Genomic DNA, 16,845 nt, shown 5'->3' on the forward strand with positions numbered 1-16,845 from the left:
TTGATGGGGGGGATCGAGGAAAAGGAATCGAGGTTGGGGGAAGTGGGGGGATGATGCAGGCCAAAGTTAAAGCTCAGAGTGGTCAGAAAAAGATGAATGGCAGGCCAACCCCCCCAGCAACAAAGAATGGGCACAACGTTATCGGCGAACAGAGCGGCAGACGGACCAAACACCATGACCACATCGGCATGGATATTGGCATACCAAAGCAGGAGTATGCCAGAGAACAAGACAAGAGCGGAGGTGGCTCGTGGTGTGATGTGTGGGAGAGGTGGTCAGAGTATTATACCCATCAAGACCGGAACGAGATGAGTGGCCCCACCGGTGACGACAGCAGACAGACAGATTGTGCAAAAGCCACTACGCACACACACACACACACACACACACAGACAGAGTGCAGTCTGGGGAGTCGGAAAAACGGATGGGTGGCTTATGGGAATCAAAATTCCAACGTACACATGCACACAAAAAACGACGGAGCTGGACTTGTCTTACGAACGAAAAGAGGGAAGCGACCGACGGACGGCGAGGTGTGCCCCGTCTGTACAGCTTCGCGTCCAGGAGACACTGAGCTGCCAGATCACCCCGCACCGCCGAAGACAAGTACACCACTCCAGCCGCACAGCTCAGCAGAGCAGAACAGAGTAGAGAGGAGCAGAGAGGAGCAGAACCGAGATTTGGAAGCCAACATCATGTCAACACAACCACCACTCGTGTTTGGTGTTGGGTCCACACCTTCAATACATTACGCCACCCCACGCGAAGAAATCTAAGAAAAAAAGCCCACATCCACACATTCTTTTGTTCTCGCGCTCTGCTTGTGTTAACGCGTCAGTCAAGGCGACTTTGGGTCACAAATTGTTATCATGTGTGACAAAGAGAAAAAGTCGACAAAGAGAGAGATTGGGAGAAAAGTCGACAAAACACCACAAAGAGAGATTGGGAAATTTAGAGTGCACAGGCAGGTAGCGAAATGGATGAAGATGCAAGAAGAAGCAGTTCAAGAAGAAGTGTAGAAGAAGAAGAAGAAGAAGAGGATGAGGCAGAGGAGGAGGAAGAACAAGAAGCAGCTCATAGTACATGTTGTCATAGTAGCAGAGCAGTTACAGTCGCAGTCGCAGTAGCAGTCACAGTCGCAATCTCATGTATTACGGACCACAACTAGAAAGTGTGTGTGTGTGTGTGTGTGTGTGTGTGTGTGAAGGGAAGGAGGAACCAAAGAGAAGGTGTCCAGGCTCAACACACAAACGCTGATGCTGATGGCAGGCGGCGCTGAAGATCAGAACAGAACAATCGTTGCTGGAGCCGGGTGTGTGTGTGTGTGCTCAGGGCAGCGGGACAAGGTAGCTGGCGGTTGACTGGGTGTCTCGCCGGCAAGTTTGGCAAGACCGCACAAAACCAGAAGCGTTGTTTGTTGTTGGGAAGATGCATGCGTTGAGGCGAAATGGCCATCACCCGGGAGAGAACGAGAACGGGAAGATGAAAAGAGAGAGCAAGAAGACACAAACGAGCGACGAAGCAGGACGGTATAAAAGCATCAGACAGACAATGGTCAGAGAGATCTGAGCAAGCCGACATGAAAATCACACGCGCACACGCATGTATTGCACGTTTTCACGAGAGCAGTTCAGGCGTGTGCTGCTTCGTCTCTTCCTCTTCCTTTGCCATCAATGGTGTGAAAGGGACCAGGAAGACAGAATGGTGTAAAGGACGAGAAGCAGCCGGGCACGGATTGGCAGGCATAATCGATCTTGGCAAGTCGTTTGGCAGAAGAGGGAGGATGTCCATGGAAAAGCACAGGCGCAAAAGCGGGTACGAGGGCATGTCTATCATGTTGATGCGATATGTATTTGGAGTAACGGGCTGGTGCTGTGTGTGTGTGTGTGTGTGTGTGTGTGTGTGTGTGTGTGTGTGTGTGTGTGTGTGTGTGAGTGAGAGTGAGAGAGGGGTACTTGGTCAGCACGACTCAGGATCTGATAGAGTGGTATGCTGGGGCGGCAGGCCTCCTTCTGCCGGTAACGGCGGTGGAATGATCGTGTCTTGGTGTGTCAAGGCATGTTTGTGTGGCCGGGTCGGGCAAGCCGTGCAAGCAGGCAGCGGGCAGCGGGAACGGGGACCAACCTGCAGCAGCGCACGATCTGGACGCTGTCTGTCACTATCACGAGACAAACAACAAGGATACCGAATCGAGCACCCGACTGGCAGACCCCAAACGTTGATGGCCAACGCAGTGTGCAGACGAGCGGGGAGCTTCGGGATGCTTGAACGCAATGGGCTGAAAAGTCAAAAGTCAAGCACGGCAGAGCAGTGTGTGTTGAGGTGGCCACTTGGACAGAAAAATGGTCAAAGTCGCATCCTCAACTCCTTCTCACTCGAGCGATCATGAAGACATCCGTGTGAGAGGCTATCTCAACGGGCAAACAAAGAGGGGAAGAACGGGGAGCCCTCTGATGATGATGATGATGATGTCGTGCAAAGCAGTGTCTCGTGAAATGGAAATCTGGCTTTTTGCCACACACATCTCTCTCTAACTTTCAGTCTCTTTGTTTTGTTGGTTTGTCTCTCTAATCTCTGATTTAGCTTTGCTTTTACGTTGGCCATTGTGTCTCTTCATCGCTCTGTCTCTGCCTCAGTCTTTCTCTCTGCCTCTTCCGCTGCTCACAACGATCCATGTATCCTTCCCTCTCGCGAGACGCACCAGCATTTCCGGCACATCTCCGGCAGTGGCCCAGCTGCCGTTGGCAGAGGCATTGCCGTTGCTGTTGCCAGCTACGGATCTGTATGACCACCGTGGTTTTGGGTTCAGATGCTGAGTGGTGTGCAGCCATATCTTCTTCTACGAAGAGTGTGATGGTTGTCAATGCGGGTGATGATGATCAACAGCTGATACCTTCGTCCCTTGCTGATCGTTCATCTACCCCCCAACATCATGAAGAGGCTGGATGAACCTATGGAGTTTACAGCCATCCCTCGCTTGCTACCAGACCAGCACTCGCAACCAATCACCCTCGAACAGCGGGGGCGCTGCCAAAACTCGAAAGGAAACAAATCCATACAAAAGTTAGAGTGTTGGTCAGCACAACAACAAAAGACTTTGTCAAAATTTAATTTTTTTTCGTCTTTTTCTTCTTCTGCTTCTTCTTCTGCTTCATCTCTTTAGGCGGCTGTTCGGGCTGCGGCAGCAGCACTCTCTGTGTGTGTTTGTGTAATGTGAGCGAGAGAGAGTGTGTGTGTGTGTGTGCGTGGATGTCCACAGACACAAAAAGAAGGGGGCCGCATAGATGGGAACAAGTGGCCATCAAGCTCACGCTATTGCCGCTGTTGTTGCAGAAAAAAAGCACATCACGGTCGTACCCACTCCCATCAACCGTGGGGGCGCCTTTTCTATCTGTGTGTATGTGTGTGTGTGTGTGTGTATGTCCCTCTCGGTGTCGTGTTTGCTCGCTCGACGCACACACTCACTCTCTTTCCACTCCTGCTCGTGTCGGTTGCACCTGGCTGCGCCGGCGTTTGCTTTGGCTATCCCACCTTGGTTGACCAAAAGACGAAATCGGAGGACACAAGCATGACTACCTTTGAGTATCGTTGCATCCATACAGACTTGAGAAAGAGTCCTTCTAGCGCCTTGGCTTCATTCTTCGAGCTGGTCGGTAATTTAAGCACATGGCATGACGAAAATTTGAGCAGCGGCATCGCACATGAGTCGTCTGACCGCCTCTAAGTCAGTCGTCCGCTACATGCCGATTCAAGGAATTGGCTGGGCAGCGGCCAGTGTACCAAGGAACCCCCGGTAAAACTTGGAAAGTATCCTCCCTTCCATCCACCGTTTTGTCAGAAGGTACGAAGTGATCCTGCCAAACATAAGGGGGTTAGATGGCAGCCCACTTTGCCCCCGTGCCACTACTGCCAAAGATGGCAGTCGAAGAACAACAACCACACGAAAAGATAGAGGCATGAAAACCAGGTCACAAGGTCGCACTCGTGGCCGTAGATAGGTGTGTGCAAGAGGGCGCAAGGAAGATATCGAGACAGGACAAGACCCAAATCCTTACAAGCACTACGTCATCACACTGGTTTCTGCCTGCAGTGGCAATGCGGTTGGGCCAGACTTGAAAAGGCATTCGACGCAAGGAATGAGGGAAGCTCAACCTCCAGCCATGGCATCGACGGCGACTGTTGCTCTTCAGTCATTGACTGGCTAGACGCCCTGCCATTCTGATCGGGGCCTTGCCAATCAAGGGTTCATGGGACAGCGGTGCTGCCCGCACATGCCATGTCCAGGGTACGCGACCGATTCAAGCTTGAGCCAAGAATTGCACTGTTCGCATGCATACAATTGCTCCTCCGATAAACGGCACCCCACCTGGACGTTGCCTGCTCACATTGACCCCAGCGCATTGGACGGCGTTGCTGCAGCTGTGCTGGGTATCACTGTGCTTTGGTCGTCGCGAAGCAGGGTCAGTCGGGTTCTCGAGAATCCATTTCTTGCACGTTGCCTCGATGCCGCGGGGTCACTACCGTGGGGCAGCGCCACGCCGCCACGCCACCACTCGCCCTTTCCTGCTTCTTTCTTGCCCATCAAGGCGCACAAATCATCAACAACGATGTCCCATGTGACGGACAACCCCAAGACGTCGATCGGTCAGCCCTGCGTGGCGCCACGCTCGCACGACACCTTTTCGACGTGGCGCCCTCTGGCATCCGGCCAAGCCCGGGTCCTTGAGTGAGCAAGAAAAGTCAAATGTGGGCCGTATTGTTGGGAGCCGAGGCAGGATCCTTGGGGTCAAATTGTGGGTGTGGGTGTATGCAGCACAGAATCATACCACTTTTACAAATTTCCTGGTCATCTTGCTGCAACGAGCCAGGGCAACTCGAGCCTACGTAATAACGTAAAGGCGTATGTGTGTGTGTGTGTGTGTGTGTGTGTGTGTGTGTGTGTGTGTGTGTGTGTGTGTGTGTGTGAGGAGTGGTCCAGCCGCGCCAGCCAGCAGAAGAAAGCGGGCGCCGTGCTGCGGGCCAGGACGCTACCCCTCGGGATGAAGACGTCAGGATGTATTTCGCAACCTCAAACGAGGACATTCGATTTTGCAATGGAGTAGACAGCTGACGAGGTCAGTGAGATTTTTTTAGAGTAAATATCAGCATGTCAGATAAATTAATCGAGCTGATGTAGAGAGACATGAGCCGACTCGAGCCTGCTTCCAGAGACAAGTGGAAAAGAGGTTAAAGACAAGCTTGGAGAATCAAGGTTACTCCAGAGGTTGAGCCATCTGCCGACGAAAATTTAGAGACGATCAAGTGTTTGAACGTGACTCCCAGACGATTGCTGCTCTTGCCAGAAATGACGAGAAACCTCTCTCTCTCTCTCTCTTGATTTTTTTTTTTTTTTTTTGCGCTTCTGGCAGGCTCTGGAGTGCTGCCGAGGACCTCTTTCCTCGCTGGACCTGTGGCGTAGCTGGGTGCTCGACGGCTGGTTGGTTATCCACTGGATCTGACGGGCGGCTGTTAGTTTGGGTACGTTTGGATGTTGGGGGTGGGTGACAAGTGCATTTGCCGCGCGGCACATCTGACACACAAAAACGCACATATGCAAAGGTGACACATGCGCGCCCAGCCACTGGATTGCACACAGCACACACAGCACACACAGCACACACAGCACACACAGCACACACAGCACACACCGGAACGTACGTTGAGCAACGCTTGCAACAAAAGTCAACGCTGGGGACTTGAGTGGCATTTTCTTTCTCATCATCCATCTCACTCGTCTTGACTGACAAGCTGACGCTTCCTGGGTTCTCCCTGCTCACTCTGCTTCCTCCTCCATCCCCATTCTGGAACCAAGGTTGCAAACATGAATCCCGCGTCTGGGGCGCCAAGCGCCCGCAGTCTGCGAGCCGTCTCGCGGCTTGCACATCGGCGCCTGGCGAGCCAGCACACACCCGCCACCCGAGTTGCGCCTCGTCGGCCAGAACAGCGCGCCGTCCATCGCCAGCTGGTTGCCCCTGCTGGAGTCCTGGCTGCCCGCCACCACTTGGCTCTGCGTGGTCTGCACACCAACCGCAGCCTCCAGCAGCAGGGCCAACCCTCGAGCTGGGTCAAGCCGCAGGCCATGCCCAAAGGTGAAAACCTCAAACGCTACTCTGTCAACCTGACCCAACTAGCTCGCGACGGTAAGCTGGACCCCGTCATTGGGCGCGATGAGGAGATCCGCCGTTGCCTCCAGATTCTCAGCCGTCGCACAAAGTCCAACCCCTGCCTCGTCGGCTCGGCTGGTGTCGGCAAAACAGCCGTGGCGGAGGGCCTGGCTCAACGCCTCGTCAACCGCGACGCCCCCGCATCCATGCATGACAAGGAAGTGGTATCTCTTGACCTGGCCGCTCTCATTGCCGGCGCCAAGTTTCGCGGCGAGTTTGAGGAACGCCTCAAAGCCGTCATCAACGATATCAGCGAAGCCGACGGCCGCTACATTCTTTTCATCGACGAACTGCACATGGTCCTTGGCCTTGGCGGTGGCGGTGATGGTGCCATGGATGCCGGCAACATCCTCAAGCCCGCCCTCGCTCGTGGCGAGCTTCAGCTCCTCGGTGCCACCACCCTCGAGGAATATCGCCGCTATATCGAGAAGGACGCTGCCCTCGCCCGACGCTTTCAATCCGTCCTCGTCAACGAGCCCAACGTTCAGGACACCATCTCCATTCTTCGCGGCCTCAAAGAAAAGTACGAGCTGCACCACGGCGTTCAAATCACCGACGGTGCCCTCGTGGCCGCCGCTACCCAGTCCGAGCGCTACATTGCCGACCGCTTCCTCCCGGACAAGGCCATTGACCTGATCGACGAGGCTGCCTCCCGCCTCCGCATGCAGCAAGAGAGCAAGCCCGAGATTATTGATCAGCTCGACCACGACCTCCTCACCCTCAAAATCGAGCTCGAGGCCCTCAAGAAGGAGACCGATGCCGCCTCCAAGGAACGGCGGGCGCACATTGAACGCGAGGTGGCCAACACACAAGCTCGCATCGACGAGCTCACCGCCCAATGGGAAAGTGAAAGAGCTACTCTGACCACCCGCACCCGCTTGCGCGAAGAGCTCGATAGCCTCAAGCTCAAGCTCGAGCACGCCATGCGTGATGGTAACTATGAATTGGCCTCCAAACTCAAGTACAACGACCTTCCTGCCCTGCAGCAACGCCTCGAAACGGAGGAGAAATCGGTGGAAAAAACGGCCGACACACGCCTCATGGGTGACCGCGTCACCTCGCGGGACATTGCCCAAGTAGTGTCCCGCGCCACAGGCATTCCCGTCCACCAGATGCTCCGCTCCGAGCGCGAAAAACTGCTCAACATGGAGTCGATCCTGCAGGTGCGTGCTTGTGAATTGAATTGTCCGCCCTGCCTTTCTTCTGAAACACTGCACTCATCAATGTCCTGGCACATATCCACCGCCTTGCCTGCTCTGATGCCTTATTTGTTTTATTTTTCATTTTTTTCATTCTTTTGTCGACTTGTCACAGGAGCGCGTCGTGGGTCAAGACTCGGCGGTACAGGCCGTGTCCAACGCTGTTCGGCTGAGCCGAGCCGGTTTAGCCCAGGGCAAACGACCCATCATGTCGGCGCTCTTTTTGGGACCCACGGGTGTGGGCAAGACTGAGCTCTGCAAGGCCCTGTCTGAGTTTATGTTTGACACTGAGGCGGCCTTGATTCGCCTGGACATGAGCGAGTACATGGAAAAGTTTTCCGTCTCCCGCCTCATTGGATCCCCGCCCGGCTACGTGGGCTACGAAGAGGGCGGCCAGCTTACCGAGGCCGTTCGGCGCCGCCCCTATGCCGTCATTCTCCTCGACGGTACGTGATGTCGTCAAAGGAAAAAAAAACGGAGCAGTGTCGTTTAAAGTCATGGTGTGACTGACATGTGAGGCCACTCGCTGGACTCACTGGTGCGGCATAAACGGTTTTGGTCGCACACAGAGTTTGAAAAGGCGCATCGCGATGTGAGCAACATGTTGCTGCAAGTGCTGGATGATGGTCACTTGACGGACAGCAAGGGCCGCAAGGTGGGTGTATCGTTGCTGTTTACTCTTGGGAGTGACATTGAATGAGAAGTTGTGATGTGTTTCGTTTTGCTTTGCTCGTAACTGTAAGCGATGGTGGGTGGTTGAGAGCTCAATGGCGTGGGGTCCTGTGGTGCGTATGTGCAGGTGGATTTCAGCAACACAATCTTGATCATGACTAGCAATTTGGGGGCCAACATGTTGGCCGAGGTGTCGGATGTGAACAACGATGGCCTGCGTGATGAAATGCGCCGCTTGGTACGGACAGTTGCCGTTGCTTCCATCTGGCTTCTTCTATCCGGGGCCCGTGATGGCTTGCGCGCTATTGGGTCGCCTCTCACATGGCTGGGTATCTGACATGGTGGGCGCATGTGCAGGTGCGGGACCAGTTTTCGCCCGAGTTTGTCAACCGGATCGATGAGATGATTCTGTTCAACCGGTTGGGCCGCAAGCACATGACCGGTATTTTGGACATTCGTTTGGAGGAACTGGGCCAGGTGCTGGCCAACAATCATCGCATCACGCTCGATGTGAACGATGAGGCGCGTGCTTGGCTCTGCGAGAAGGGCTACGATCCTGCCTATGGTGCTCGACCCTTGAACCGGGCTGTTCACGTAAGTCGTTGCTTCTGGCAGTGTTGCTTGCAGTTGTCCCATGTGTTGCTGACAGGTATACATGTATTTACACGCGCGGACCCTGTGTGTGCCGGCGTCCGGTTTGCTCGTGTTTAGAAATATGTCAAGAACCCATTGGCCCGGGCGCTCTTGTCGGGTGAGGTTCGCGACGGCGAAACGGTGCATGTGGTCAAGGCGGAGAACGAGGACATGGTGGTGGTGACCCCAAACCACCCGGGCAATGCCGGGGGCACCGGCCACCTTGAGGAGGAGGCCGACTTTGACGACCTCGACGAACAGCACGCCTAATTTATGCGCCACGAATCCGTCTCTTAGACAATCTGATGATAATGTGCATAGCGTAGCGTAAGCGCCTCTAGCCCTCTGTCCCGCAAATTGACTTTCGAAGAAGACGGATGTCAGACAACACCTTAACCCAACAGCTGTTGTTTGTACATCTTGGTGGCGCACATGTGTTATGTGTACGCGTATGACATTATGAGAGACAGAGATGAAGCAAAGAGATAGAGCTAGAGAGCGTGGAACGGATCAGAGACCAGAGCGAAAGACCAGATACATTACAAAGTGAAACAGAACGAGATAGCAGAGAGTCAAAGAGGATTCAGAGATAGAGCCAGCCACAGCGTCACAGTCAGAGGTGCAGAGTTGAAGACATGCAGAGATGAACGTTACAAAAAGACATGACGTTAACCATGTGGTAAGACAAAAAGAGCATAACGGTAAAGGGTGCAGGCTGTTCAAATGGCAGCGGGCTGCCTTGTAACTGAGGCAGCCCGCTGCAACTGGGACGCGAGAAAGGGGAGCATGATGCATCCTGCTGTGGTGTGTAGAGCCCGCTGCCCGATCAAATACACATGTGATCCATTGATCCGGTGATCTCGAGGTTTGTGTCATTCACTTTCAATGGTAGGCTTACCGCCTCTCTCTAAATTTCCCAGAACGAGGCGCTTCTTCTCTAACATTATTCAACATTTCAAACTTGTGTCTGAATATGGTTACATACAAACGCCACTCTCTGATTTTGCCTTTATACTTTTGTGTGTAATTCTCGCCCCTAAACTCAACCTCTTCATCATCACTCTCAGTAGAATATATCTCTTAAATATCTTCAAGCCGCACAGCCTCTCTCTGAAACTTTTCTCACTTTCACGGTTTCTCTTCACTCACACACACACACACACACACACGCGCGCCAAATCACACACACGAGCGCCGCGCGCGTCGAGAGAGAGAGAGAGAGGAGCTCAGCTCGTCTGGTGTCTGGTCTGGAGCGTGCTCGGGATCACAGGATTTCCCCGCACTGCTTGCTTGATTTCGACAGGATCGGGAGGGGTGCATGTGAGAGAGGTTAGGGTTGAAGCGTGACGGCCGGTTTGTCGAGGGTGCGGCGACTGCAACAGTATCGCTCTGCTCGTGACCTGCCTGCCTGCGGTACGTATGAGCTGCGCATCGCTTCCCATGGATGCTCGTTCGTGACATTGGAAAGGGGGTCGCCTCACCTGTTGTCGGCCGCTGGTGGATGTGAAATTGACAGCTGGGTGCCTCGGTTGGTTGTTGTCTTTGAAACACCACGAGCCATGGGCGCGTTTTTGGAAAAACCCATCACGGACAAGGAGTTTGAGGAAGGCGCTGATCGGTTTGGCCACAAGTTCTGTGTCGGTTCGATGCAAGGCTGGCGTGCTGACCAGGAGGTGTGTGACCATGGACGACCACCATAGCCCGGCAGGCTCTGCCACCGCTCTCTGTTTCTGTGGCCACAGCGATCTGACCCCCGGTCCCGGCCCTTTGCTCGCCCTGGTTTAGGATGCGCACCTGGCCATTCCGGACATTGACGAAACCTGGGCCTGCTATGGTGTTTTTGATGGCCACGGCGGTTGGTGTTACGCCCCACGTATGCTGGGGGTTCGCCTTTGAGGGACGCGTGTCTTTGACCCCGCTGTTGTGGCCCACATTGGCTTGGTACAGGTCCCGAAGTATCAAAATTTGTCGCCCGTCATCTGCTGGACTGTCTCAAGGCACAAGAAGGCTTTGCCAATGGCGAGGTGACCCAGGCCTTGCAAAAGGCCTTTTTAGCTCTTGATCTGCAAATCAAAGCCGAGGAAAGCCTGGCAGAGCTGCAACAACTTGCGCATGCTGGCAGTACGTGCTCATGAACCGTCTGCTGTTTCGAGTCAGATTAGCCCGCCGTTCCTGACCCCCCGGTTCTTACTCGTGAACCAGATGATTCGGACGATGATGATAACGATTCAGAGGATGATGAGGAAGATGGTGACAACATTGAAGCCCTTCAGGCCGATGCCGACATTCCCATCGATGTGAGACCAGGCCATTTTGGATTTGTCCAAAATCCGCGCCTCCCCGCCTTTGCTCACAGCATCGTCTAACCCACCCTATGCCTGCCAACAGGAGCTCAAGCGTGCCAATGGCAAGCGTGCGGATAATGCCGGCGAGACGGCAACAGATGGGCAACTTGATCAAAAGCGGGCCAAGCTGCAGGCACTCTTGACCGGCGATCTCATGGAGGACGACGAGGATGACGACGAGGATGACGAGGATGATGACGACGAGGATGACAACGAGGAGGAGGCAAAAGACAAGGACTCCAAGCAGAAGCAATCCAAAGACGGAAAGCAAAGCACAAAAGAGGGCGACGACCAGGATCAGGCTGCTGACGATTCGGATGAGGACGAAGAGGGTGTTGAAGAGCAGGCATTTGAGCACAGTGCGTTTGTCCATTGCAAAGTCATACCACTCGAGTTTTTTTTTTCAGTTGCTCTGCCTGAGTACTCACGCGTGCTGGAACTGGGTGTTTTGTAGGTGAGAGCATCCGTGCTCAGCTGCTGGCAGCCCTGGCTCAACACGGCGAAGGTAGCGAGGCACTGCAGGCCATTCAATCAATGCAAGAAGATGAGGCTCCGGGCTACAGCTCTGGTACCACCGCCAACGTCATGCTCCTCAACGAGCGCTTGGCAATTGTGGCCAATGCGGGGGATTGTCGGTTCGTCTTGATGCCCCCATCGCGCCTGTATTCGCTCATCAAAGGCACCATACCTCATGCTCGCTCCCTGCTTCAATGTTCTCAACAGGGCTGTCCTGTGTCGCAAGGGCGTGGCCATGGACATGAGTGAGGATCACAAACCCGAGGATGAGCCTGAGCGCACGTGTGTAACCTGACGGCCCCTTGACTCACCACCCAAGACGCCTCTTGGTGCCACCTGCATCCTCTTGCAGCCGTACCGGACTCACGCCTTTCTTCTTTTTAGGCGCATTGAACGGGCCGGTGGTACAGTGGACAGTGACGGTCGTATTGAGGGTGGCCTCAACCTTTCGCGCGCCCTAGGCGACTGGAACTACAAGCAAAACGCTGAGCTCGATCATCGCGATCAGGTCCGCATTGGCAGCAGTTGAAGTCATTTGTTCGAGTGCCTTTGGGTGTGCCGACACGCTGCCTCATGTAAACGTCCTTGCAATTGTGCGTGCCCTCCCGATCGTCGCGGTCTTTGCAGAAAGTTTCGGCATTGCCTGATATCCAGGTCATGGAGCTGTGTCAAGACGACGAGTTTATTGTCCTGGCCTGCGATGGTATCTGGAACTCAATGACTTCTCAGCAGGTCGTTGACTATCTGCGTGTACGCTTTACCAAGGGCGTTGTGATCAAGGCAGCCATCACCGAACTGTTGGATGCCTGCATGGCACCGGACACGGAGACGGGCGATGGGTCGGGTTGCGACAACGAAACTGCCATGGTTGTCATGCTTCGCGATATCACTGGCAAGGAGGTGTGATCATTGTTCTCGTCGTGATTCCGTTGTTTAAAAATATCATGGCATTCAATTCTGACGTGCGTTCATGCTGCTGAACACAGTTTCATCGCCTAGCGGGTGCTGTTGACAATCCCAACAAGTGAGTTGCAGCTGAGAAGCCTCCCCTGTGTTGTCATCATCATCATCGCTGGGTCGCCACACTCACACAGCAAACGAACGCCTTGCTTTGCATTGCCCGTCGCACAGGGATGTCAATGCGACAACGACGCTATAAACGTGCTGTGTGAGTTTTGTTCGATAGACCATACATGAGCAAGAGCTTCCTCCTTTGGATTTTTTTTGTTGTTTTTTTTTTTTTTTGTTTTCAATTTGTGTGAGTTTGAGCGTGTGTCAAAGTTGTTGTGGACATGTGTGCTCGTGCATGGGTTCCTCGCTCTCTGTCTCGCTCTCTCTTCTGCTTCCTTACCCTTGACTTCATTTACTGGGTGTTTGCCGCGTGTCTTTGTGGCGTGATTGTCTGTTGGCTCGCAGGCAATCAGTGTGATATACCTGTGTTTCGTTTTTCTTCTTCTTTTCTTTCTTCTTTTGGGTTGAGCTGGCAGTTTTTACTTTGATTTCTGCTGTTTAACCTGTTCATTGGCCACAAGAGGTCCCGAGTGGCGCGCCTTGACCGGCCGCTGTGCTGGCTGTGGCGTTTCTGGCATGTTATCAAAGTGCCTGAGCCATATGTGACTGTGCTTGTCCCACCGAGACATGCCCATCATCATTGGCACCCTGTGCACCTGATTGGACCCTGTTCGCCCATCAGCTCAAGTGAAGCATGGTAGAATGTGTGTGAAACAAGTCTTCAAATTAACAACAAACGCTATGCTGCGCACCACAGGCAAACACCGCGGCCTTTATGCCTACATCAATCACCAAAACGGTCTTCAAATAGGATACAATTAACGTGAAAAAGCAAGCAAAACCAAAAAAAAAAAAAAAAAAATAGTCCCCCACCAGACTCTATTCTCCTCAGATGCGTGTTTTGGCCCGGTGGCGTCGCGCTCGCTCGAGCACGTCATCTGCCAAACGAGCACTCGGCGTGCCTCGGCCAACCTCAGCAGACCAGTCCACCCACTCAGTAGCCTCTCGGCGATGTGAAGGCCGGCTAGTGCCACCGGTGCCGAGCCCCAGTCGGCTGTACTCGGCATTGGCATCTGTTGCCCATGCTTCGCTGGTCGTGGTGTCGCCGTGCGCAAGACTGCTCACTTGTGATATTGTCGAGGCTGGCCCAGCCGGTACCGAAGTGGCATGGAGCGTGGGCTTGACTTGAGCAGCCGCGGGCCCTGGGCTTTGGATATCCAAAACACTGCCCAACTCGGTCCAGGATTCGTCGCCACGCAAGCGCTGCGGGCGCAGGGGCACCATAGAGGGTCCAGGCACGCCGTGGCCTTGGGACACCGTGCCCGAGTGGCCAACAGGGTGCAACCGCTTGAAAGTGGTTGCCAAGTCGATGGTTGGGTCGGCTTGAGGCCCAGGCAATGCAGAATCATCTGCTTGGGCCGTGGGCATGGTCCTTGAGCGGGGAGGTGATGATGTCCGCGCCGGAAGCTCGTAGTCGATGATTGATGGTGCGCTTTCGTGGCTTGGGAAGGTTGGTTGTAAGTCAAGCTCTTCCGTGCCAGAGCGCGTAACCATATGGGGATGGACCTGGGCATCAAGATCTAGTCGACGAGCCGCCTCACGTTGGTGCTCGCGCAACTCCTTAACACGAGCCTGCTCAAGCAGCGCCTCTTGCTCGGCAGCAATTTCATTCAAACGCTGACCAACGTGGTCAAGCTGTCGACCACGTAGGCGATAAGCCGCTGCAGCCCGACGATTTTGCTCTAGCTGCCGGTGCCAGTCACTGGGCGCAAATTGACGACGTTGTGCGGCATATTGCGCCGCGGCTACATCGCTGTCCACGCGCTCAAATACTCGACGCATTTCCTCGCTGGTGTGTCCCTGAGCCACTCGTGCTTCTCGGGGGCCGTAGTGTTGAGTGTACTCGGTCGCTACGATTGGGAGACGACACGACGACACGACGACAACCCATTGAGCGTGCATCACCGTTCACCACCCAGCGCGAGATGGTACCATGGCGATACAACGACACCACTAGGAATCAATAGGAGCAGACAAGATTGACCCCTTTTCCCCCTGACTTACTTGAAGGAATTTTTTCAGGTTGGGTGGGGCGCCGAGAAGGCGAGGGATATTGCCAGTCCATGTACCTAGAATCAGGAAGACAAAACAGTGAGGCCAAGAGCTGTGGGACGAGAAATTGAATGGATTCAAGTCCAGCTTACCGATTGCGATATTCAGTATCATAGGTGGCTAGCTCTGGCAAATCGGGTTGACCAATGCCGCTCGATACCACGCTCGGCCGCCCAGCGGCTGGCAGATCATGCTGTGCGAGCGTGGAACAAGCAATTGTGAGTGATCCAAAAACCTGGCCACGAGGCGGGAATGGAAAAATTGAATGCAACTCACCACTTGGAGGGTGTTGGGGGTGGTCGCTTTGGAAGCCAGCTCACGCTCGGAGCGATATGTGGCTGGGGCACCACGTGTCGGAGAGGTCACGGCACTCGTGGTTGGAATGTTGGTGTGCGGCAGGGGTAGTCCAGATCCAGCACGAGGCCAGGCGGGCTCTTTACTTGAAACATGGGGCTGTAAAGCCTGATGCGTCAGGCTGTCGTCGGTTTGCACAGCGGTTGACTCGCGCCACGAGCGGGGAGATTCATAGCTGTGTTTGTATTCGGAGACAGGCCTATACTTCAAGGGGCTAGCGACCAGAGCAGCGGCGATGGGGTCTAGCGGTGGCGCGACGTCGGCTTGAATGCCAACAGAAACGGCGGGCTTTTCACGGCGTGATTGCACCGCAGCCGTGGGCCAAGCCTCACGCGGCGGTGTTTGAAATGACGCCTTCGAAGACGCCGATGAAATGGTGTTATGCTGCGCTGCGGCTGCGTTGGTCCGTGCCGAGGCGATTGTAGCTGGTCGCGGTGCCGCAATAGGTGGGGCAGGCACTGGAGGCACATCGTAGGCTAGGGCATAGGTAGAGTCGACGAGGCCTGGTGGCGCAATGCTACGGTAGTGGGCAAGGACATCGGCTACGGTGGCGGGGTCGGTACGACGAATATCGCTTTGCATGATACACCGTGCTGACGAGGGGCCACTCTCGGCAGGCCAGACGTAGGCACGATCGTATTCAGATGGAGGCATGGGCAGATCCTCGGGTGCGGGCACGGGCATGGGCTGTGTTGGCGGGGCCCAAGCAGGCCGTGGGGCACGGACGGGAGTTGAGGCGGTGTCAGGGCCCAGAGGTTTGCGATACTGCATAGTGTATTCTGATGGATCCAGGGGTGGAACGGGGCGATTGAGCGCCACGCCAGCTCCCGAAGAGGTGGAGTCATCGGCAGCAAAGAGGACGCGGTTATGGCGTCGATCGGCCATGGGGCGAGGCTCGTTGTGGAGAATGCTACGCACGGCATCGTGGTCAGCACGCTGATAGTGGGCAGGCAAAGGAGGTGCGTGCTGCAGGCGAGTATCCCCGTGGACTGGGGCTAGATCCAGTTCGTCTGGGGGAAGAGCGTGTCCGCGGCCAAGATTAGCCATGTTTTGACGCCGGACGGGCGAGTGGACATTGCCCGAGGGAAGGCCGGCCGCGCGCACGGGCACAGATGTGACGGCAGCCGTGGCTGCAGGAGCAGGCGCAGGTGCAAGCGTGGCAGACGCCGAGGTTGTTGGGACAGCCGTTGCAGGAGCGGGACGAGATGCTGGCGGGGGCGACGTGGCTGGGGGATCGGCGATGCGAACGTGTTTGGCAGCTGGCGCTGTGGTGGGCACGGGGGGCGCAGCTTGGGCAGTGAACACGGGTGTGCTGGGGACAAAGTGGCCATAGGCAGCATCGACAACGCGTTGGGACTCGACGTCATATTCGGATTGACGAAAGGTTGAAGCATCCACGCGCGTGTGGCTGGGAAGGGCGACCTGAGCCCGACGGAGAAGAGACCGGCGAAAGGCTTTGCTGAGACCGCTCCCGCCAAAGGGCAGCGGTTCGCCAAGGTCTGCGTCTGGCAGAAGAACGCTAGGAACACCTTCCCCTGCTGCTGCCCCATTGCCATTAACTGCTGACGCAGGTGCGCCTACACCAGCACCTGTAGCCGGCGGCATGGTGCTGGTCGGTCCTCGGGGATCGTAGGGTGGCGTCTGCGCATGGGCGGGCACGCCCGCCGACAGCAGTGCCAGGCTTCCCAGTGTGGCGGTCACAGCACACCACCACCTCGCCAGACAGAATGAGAAGACGTCAGCAGCGCAGATGTCAACCGACAACGGCAACGGAGCGTCCAGCGCACGGGGGCAGACAGA

The 16,845-nt window shown here is 55.2% G+C and overlaps 3 protein-coding genes across 3 annotated transcripts in view; 1 reads left to right on the forward strand and 2 right to left on the reverse strand.

Moving 5' to 3' along the window:
- The window catches only part of MONBRDRAFT_10014 (uncharacterized protein), a gene marked incomplete at both ends in the record, with an annotated part of 6,834 nt that extends 2,252 nt beyond the window's left edge, over positions 1-4,582 (reverse strand). Inside the window, 2 exons of the mRNA XM_001747741.1 lie at positions 2,702-2,780; positions 4,386-4,582. Coding sequence (XP_001747793.1) covers positions 2,702-2,780; positions 4,386-4,582 — 276 coding nt within the window. The remainder of the gene's footprint in view (positions 1-2,701; positions 2,781-4,385) is intronic.
- A 1,536-nt stretch (positions 4,583-6,118) lies between these two features.
- MONBRDRAFT_27317 (uncharacterized protein) lies at positions 6,119-11,195 on the forward strand (the record flags this gene model as incomplete). The annotated part of the gene is made up of 8 exons (XM_001747658.1): positions 6,119-7,366; positions 7,518-7,848; positions 7,972-8,057; positions 8,202-8,312; positions 8,444-8,668; positions 8,786-8,830; positions 10,981-11,004; positions 11,151-11,195. 8 exons carry the CDS (start codon positions 6,119-6,121, stop codon positions 11,193-11,195), a joined length of 2,115 nt encoding a protein of 704 aa, XP_001747710.1.
- A 2,272-nt stretch (positions 11,196-13,467) lies between these two features.
- On the reverse strand, positions 13,468-16,650 carry MONBRDRAFT_10017 (uncharacterized protein; the record flags this gene model as incomplete). The annotated part of the gene is made up of 4 exons (XM_001747742.1): positions 13,468-14,489; positions 14,644-14,708; positions 14,784-14,884; positions 14,968-16,650. 4 exons carry the CDS (start codon positions 16,648-16,650, stop codon positions 13,468-13,470), a joined length of 2,871 nt encoding a protein of 956 aa, XP_001747794.1.
- Positions 16,651-16,845: the final 195 nt, after the last annotated feature.

This window comes from Monosiga brevicollis, genomic scaffold (assembly GCF_000002865.3).
Source record: "Monosiga brevicollis MX1 MONBRscaffold_18 genomic scaffold, whole genome shotgun sequence".
Taxonomy (NCBI): domain Eukaryota; class Choanoflagellata; order Craspedida; family Salpingoecidae; genus Monosiga; species Monosiga brevicollis.